The 6812-nt window shown below is 24.1% G+C and overlaps 1 protein-coding gene across 1 annotated transcript; it reads right to left on the bottom strand.

Annotated features, from left to right (window-relative positions):
• Window positions 1-47: 47 nt before the first annotated feature.
• Window positions 48-1712, bottom strand: Phum_PHUM125930 (uncharacterized protein; the record flags this gene model as incomplete). The annotated part of the gene is made up of 3 exons (XM_002424265.1): window positions 48-207; window positions 316-508; window positions 1625-1712. 3 exons carry the CDS (start codon window positions 1710-1712, stop codon window positions 48-50), a joined length of 441 nt encoding a protein of 146 aa, XP_002424310.1.
• Between the last annotated feature and the right edge of the window lie 5100 nt (window positions 1713-6812).

The following is a 6812-nucleotide window of genomic DNA, read 5'->3' as shown; positions in this document are numbered from 1 at the left end:
ATTAATTATATAAATGTGGGGGGTGTGGGGTGGGTGCGTGCGTGTACTCACTTTAAAAATTGAGGAAGGAGCGAATGCCAAGAACTCGAATCTTGTTTTAATGTTAAATATAATTCAAACGTTGATACGGTGTGAGGATCACATTTAATTGTACTTATTTTCCTATGCACGTCTGACGCTTCAAAACTGACAAACAAAGTGCAACCCCTGTTTGGAGAAACAAACACAGAAAAAAAAAAAATCATCATTATTATTTTATTATTATTATTAATATATATTATTATTATCATCATCAGGTTGACTAGTGTTCCTCACCTTAATCCGCAAGGTTCATTTTCTGCCATTCTTATCACATCGCGAGCGATTCGGGGTAAGAGATCAGATGGAAGCAAAACTTCTCCGCATGATAATTGAGCCGATTTAGCCGCACGGAGTTCGTCTTCCAATCGGCGAGTTAACGCTTGCGTTACGCTTGTGTCAGCTTCGTCTTCCGGACCTTGGTAACCACCTTAAATAATAGTAAGTACCTCCTTATTATTCTATCCTTCGACAAAACCGGGCAGGGGAAACCAATCGAGTAGGAAAAATTAAAAATTTTCTCAAACGACAACGACAAACGCAACAACAACAAACAAACAAACAAACCGTCGATTTAACGATAAATGAATTAAAATATGTAAAATAATACCGACACAAACACACATTATTCGATTTACGATATAATCAATTTCATTCTTTTTTTTTTTTTTTTTTGAATAGAGAAAGAAAGAGAGAGAGAGAGAGAGAAACTTAAATTTATATTTTTCGGTTAATTCGAACGAACGAACGAACGCCGACCGTTAAATATAAAATTCAAATATGGCGGATTTAATAATTAATTTTTTGTGCAGTTAAACTTGAATATTATTTTAATGCAAAAAAAAAAAATTTCATTTTTAAAAGCATTTTTGTAACGATTTTCTTTTTCGTAACCGACTTTTTTTTTTACATTTATGAAATTTCAAAAAAAAAAAATTATCGGTTTTCGAATTTTTTTTACTCTATGACTTTCACTTTACAAAAAACTAACATTACTGCACGTAATTATATCATAGGTATCGATAGAAAAAAAAAAAAAAAAAAAAAAAAAACTCACCTCGAAAATTTGAAAAATCGACGCTAACCGGATACGGAAAAACTTCCATTTTAATAATTATTATTATTTAAAAAAAAAAATATCACAAATAAAAAAAAAAAAACAATTTAAACAAAATTCAAACTTCACGGTTTTAACGGTTAAGCAAAAAAAAAAAAAAAAAAAATTCAATTCGGTTGAACAAAGAAAATCGCAACCACAGCACACTGAATTATTTTTTATTTTTTTATTTTTCCCTTCCTTCTTTCTTTTCTCCCTTGCACAACCTCTTCGTTCAACTTCACGATGTCAACTGGCTTTCTGTTTTATTACACCGAGCTGTAATAATAATTTTTTTTTTTTTTTTCTTTTCGTAACAAAGGAAAGGTGGTTTGTAACATTTGAAAAATCATTACGAGCGAGGTCTTTTTAACAAAAACTTTTCTCACGACAAATAATAAAGATCCGAAAAAGTATAGGGAAAAACTATGTCAACCCACGTCATCTTACGATTCTCATTTCCCCGGTTTTTATTTAAACACTCTGGTCTACGTGCCAAGCCGGTGTTCAAAAAATCACCGGCAATTTCGACGAGCATTGTTTTAAATAAGTGTTTAGCTTACGAGAAGGTGAAAGTGTACGTGACCGTAGATTAGGATGATGCAAAAAACCTCCTGGGTTTCTCTATCTCTCTCTCTCTATGTCACCTTTCTATTTTATTAACTCCATATTTATGTTTTTTTTTTTTTTTTCTATTTCTATTTCTATTTCTTTCTATTTTTTTTTCGGTTAAACTAGAATTCGTTACAAAACAACCCAAAAAAAAAAAAAAAAAAAAAAATTATTTATTTTTTAATTTATTAACTTGAAATTTAAAAGATATTTCATTATACACGTTAATAATTTTCCGGAAGAGAATTTACACATTGGAAAATTTTCTAAAAAAAAATAAACGTCAGAAACCTCCTAACAATAACAATAATATATAATAATAATGATAATAACGATAAAAGTTACTTGGGAGTCATAAAATTATAACGTCGATATAAAAATCCTTATTGAAAATTTTTTTTAAATGTAAAAATTACACGAAATCTAATAATAATAATAATAATAATAATAATATAAGGGAAAATTAAATTAAATTAAAAAAAAAAAATAATAATAAACAAAAGATATATTTTATACGGCACCAATGATAATAATAATAATAATAAAAATTAAATCTCATGATAAATTAATTTCATTATTATTATTATTATTATTATTGTAATATGTCTAAGTCAGTAAAAAAGGAAGAAGGAAGAAGGAAAGAAAGAAAGAAAGAAAAAGGAGAAAACTTAAACAAAGAAATATAGAAAAGGAGAGGAGGAGAAAGAAAAAGGAATTTATTCTCCTGGCTTCTCTCTCTCTTTCTCTCTCTCTCTCTCTCTCTCTTTTTTTTTTTTCTAACAGCTGTTTTGGAAAATTTTAGGGTAAAGAGCGCACGCCCGGACACAATTTCTTTGTTCCTACTAATGTTGTGCCGTCGAAACATCAAGGGGTAAACTACTAACGGGTCGACTACTAACTAACTACCCCCGAAAAAGAAAAAAAAATCAGGCATACAAAAATGTAATAATAATAATAATAATAATAATAATGAATTATTTGTTAAGGGGGGAAGAATATTATCATTATTATAAAAAAAAATTATTATTATTATTATTTACCTTGTATAATAGGTATTCGACTCCTTTCGGGAAGAACGGTTTCAATGACTTCCGACGAAAGTTTTTCTTTTATTGATACAGAAGGATTTGTTTGATGTTGCCAAATATTTGATATTTTATTAAAAACTTCCTGTAATTTCGAATCACGATAGGAAGACTCTTGGAAAAAATTTTCTATGTTGTGCTGTTGATGTTGCTGTTGTTGTTGTTGATTTTTCATTTTTTTGTTTTATTTAATTAATAACATAAATAGGATTTAACATAAATACTTCACGGTATGTTTTTTTTTTTTTTTTTTTAGGAGGTTTTTTATTTATTTATTTATTTATTAAGGTTTGATTGTTTAATAATAATAATAATAATAATAATAACATTTACACTGTTTTGTACAACCGAAATTTTAAAATGAGAACCACCGACACGTCCCTCTCAGGAGCTTAACTTTAAACTGTTTCATTTTTACAAAAAAAAAAAAAAAAAAAAGAAAAAAAAAAGAAAAAAAAAAATGACAATTGAAACAGCTGATTATCAGCTGAAATTATAGGGGAAAATAACCTGTTACACGCGTGTTTAGCTTATGACAACGGCTGATTTATGAAAACATAAAGAAACATGAAACGGGGGTTAAGTGGGGAGTTATTCACGGAACCGGCATTTGTTTAAAATTAACGAATGAGAACGAAGCTGAGATATCGACCAATGAGAGCTCACATAGCAACAACAATTGACCTAGAATCTTCTCTAGTTCAAACATATTGTGTGATTTTTTAATACAAAAAAAAAAAAAAATTCATTTTATTTCCAGCCGGTTTTAAAGAGTTTTTTTTTTTTTAATTAGAGATCCAACATAATTACAAAAAAAAAAAAAATTAACCTTAATAAATTAATAATGTATATTAAACAAACAAATCATTTTTTTTTTTTTTTTTTAAAAAAATCATCATTGATAATAACAAAAAAGTTAAATTTTATTTTTTTTTTTTATTTATTGTGTAGGTAGAATAATAAATTTATTAATTACATTTGTGATATATATTTTGTAATTTTTTTTAATGTAAATAAAAAGGTAAAATTAAAACGACTTGAAGTTTAGTTAAATGTTTGTTTTTTTAAATTGATATTCGAAATGTTATTTAATTGCATATATTTTTTTGTTCAATTTGCTCATTTTGCTCAAATGATAAAATGAAATACATTGAGTTTAAAAATTCAAGGCAAAAGATGACTGAGTTAAGGTTAAAATAATTTTTAAAAAAAAAATTTTTTACTATTATTATCATTGATGATTTATTATATTGATTGTTAAATTCATATTATAATACATATCATGATTTTAAGACGTTAACAATTAATGTTAATACTCTGACATCAGTAGTTATAATATATTTTGTAATTTATTAAAAAATTTTTTCAACCTCGAAAAACGACAAATAATTAAAACATCTTATATAATGTTTTACATTTCATTGAAATTAAATTGATTCTTTAATGTTTTTAATTGTTTACATGTTATGTTCATGGTAGTGTGAAAAAAACAAATGAAAATACTCCTCACAACCATAACAAATTTATATGTATATATTTAAAAACATATAAAAATTTATGAAAATGTCGAAGTAAATACATTAATGACATCATGAAAGTAAAAGTTAATTAATATATACAAAATTTTCACTCATAAAGATATGTTGTAGACTTTTTAACTACTGTGAATAATATTTATATTAATAATATAAAACAGATCATTAATAAAAATACAATAATACAACATGATTCTAAAATGAAAATTTTTTGTTTACATAAATACATTTAAATAATAACTATTTAAAATGCGTATAAGTTGTTTAAATGGAGGTAAAATGATTGATTAATAAACAATTTGTATTTTTTTTGTTTTTTCGTTTATATTAAACCGTTAATTACACATTATTTCTTTTAAAAATACTAAAAAATAAATAAATACACGGCCGCCATTTTGAATTGAAATAAAAACACGGCCGCCATATTGAATTGAAATAAATGCGCCGCCATTTTGGATTAATAGCGGAGGCTTTGATTTTTTTTAGTATTTGCTTGGTTGGCAACGGTGAAAATCAAGATAACGCCATATTATGTGTTTGTCTTGAGTGTAATCAGGTCTAAGTTATGTCTTATTTACAAAACTAATTTTAATTTGTTGTTTATAAATTAAATTTACAAACAATGTGTTTATTTATTTTTTTTCATTTGAAATGGTAAGAATCTAAACGATTAATTTGCACGTTTATCATTTTAAATTCTAATTACCCACCTTGGTGAAAGGTTAACCGTTTTCATGCCCTACCCTTTAAAAATGTTATGATGGAAAAAAAAAAAAATTTTTTTTTTTTTTTCTTTTAATCAATTTATAATTTTTATTATTTTATTATTAATATAAAAATAAAATAATTTTATTTTTACTGAAATTAAATAGTGAATTTTTTAAATTTATTTTTCAAATTTTATTTTCGAGCCTACATTATTTTATAAATATAATTTTACCAATATATAAATTATTGAGGTTTACTCATACTACAATTGAGGTCTTTTTCGTTTTATTTTTTAAAAAAAATTTTTTTATTGTTTCTTTTTTATAATTTTTTTTTTCATTTTTAAAAATTTTTCTTTTTTTAATTATGTACATTTTTTATAAATTACATTTAATTTTAACAATGACCTACAACTTTTTATCTTGATTATTCTAATAACTGTATTATTTGTGGTATATTATTTTTTATTATATTTTTCATTATTTTTCCACAATAGTAGAATTAATTTTTTTTATTAAATATATTTGCATATAATTAATTTGTTTTATTCAAATCAATTATATAATGAAAAAAACTTCTGTTATACTTATCTATTTATATTTTTAGTGAAATACTATGGAAATTACAGGTTTTGATATTTTTGTGAAGTTTATCATTTTTTCTTCTCATTTTCGTTTTAATTTTTTTTAGTAATTTTTTTTACGATTGGGAAAAATTTTTTAATTTTTGTCGAAGTTTACCAGTTGTTTTCGTAATGATAAAAAAACAAATACTGCTTCATTATTCTTATTTATTATTGTGTTAGGATCACAGCGAGTATATAATTAATTTTGAGTATATTTGTATATTAAATATTTATAATTATCAAAATTTAATCTCTTCATTGTTGACTTAAAACTGATAAATTTTGTGAATCCTCCCTGGGGTTTTCTGTTCAATATCACGAAATGTTTGGTTTGTTATTCTGTTTATTTTTTTAATTTATTCTGTGTTAAAAAATTTATTAGTTGTTGTTTTTAAATTGTTTTTTTTTTGTATTACGAAAAACTTTTTTTACAAATTGTAATTGTTTTATTAGTGTTCTTTACAAAATAAAGAAAATGTTTTATCGATAAATCATGTGGTGTAGTATTACAAATTTTTTTTTAAGTTCGATTTATTACATATAAATTTGTACCATGTGGCATTTTAAATTTTATACAAAACTTTTGTTATAGAATAGAAGCCATTCATAAAAAATGTTTTTTTCATTAAATTATATTTAATTGTTAACTTTCATGAATTGAAGTAGTTAATGTTATCAGAAATTTATATTCAAAGGTTTTACTTTCATGCATGAATGTCTTTGTCGAAGAATTTTTTTTTTTTTTTTTTTCATAAATTAGGTTTTTGTGAATTTTCTTGTTTTATTATTATTATTATTATTATTATTGTTAATTGAAGTTTTGATATGAGGCAGTGTTAATTCAAACATACACATTTATAATTTTGTAAAGTTGATGGTGGGGCTAGGATTTAAATATCGTTTAATTTGTTATTAAAAATATTCATTATTTTTATCATCGAGTGATAACAGTTAAAATTATGAATTTGATTTATTGGTGTACCTTAATAAGGTTGCCATTATATGAATGTTGTCTTTCTTTTTCAGAAATAATATAATTATTTAGATTTAAAAAAAAAAAAAAAAAAAAAATA

This window comes from Pediculus humanus, genomic scaffold (genome assembly GCF_000006295.1).
Source record: "Pediculus humanus corporis 1103172107475 genomic scaffold, whole genome shotgun sequence".
NCBI lineage: Eukaryota > Metazoa > Arthropoda > Insecta > Psocodea > Pediculidae > Pediculus > Pediculus humanus.
The sequence above is the reverse complement of the archived record's forward strand: the minus strand, read 5'-3'. Positions and strand labels throughout refer to the sequence as shown.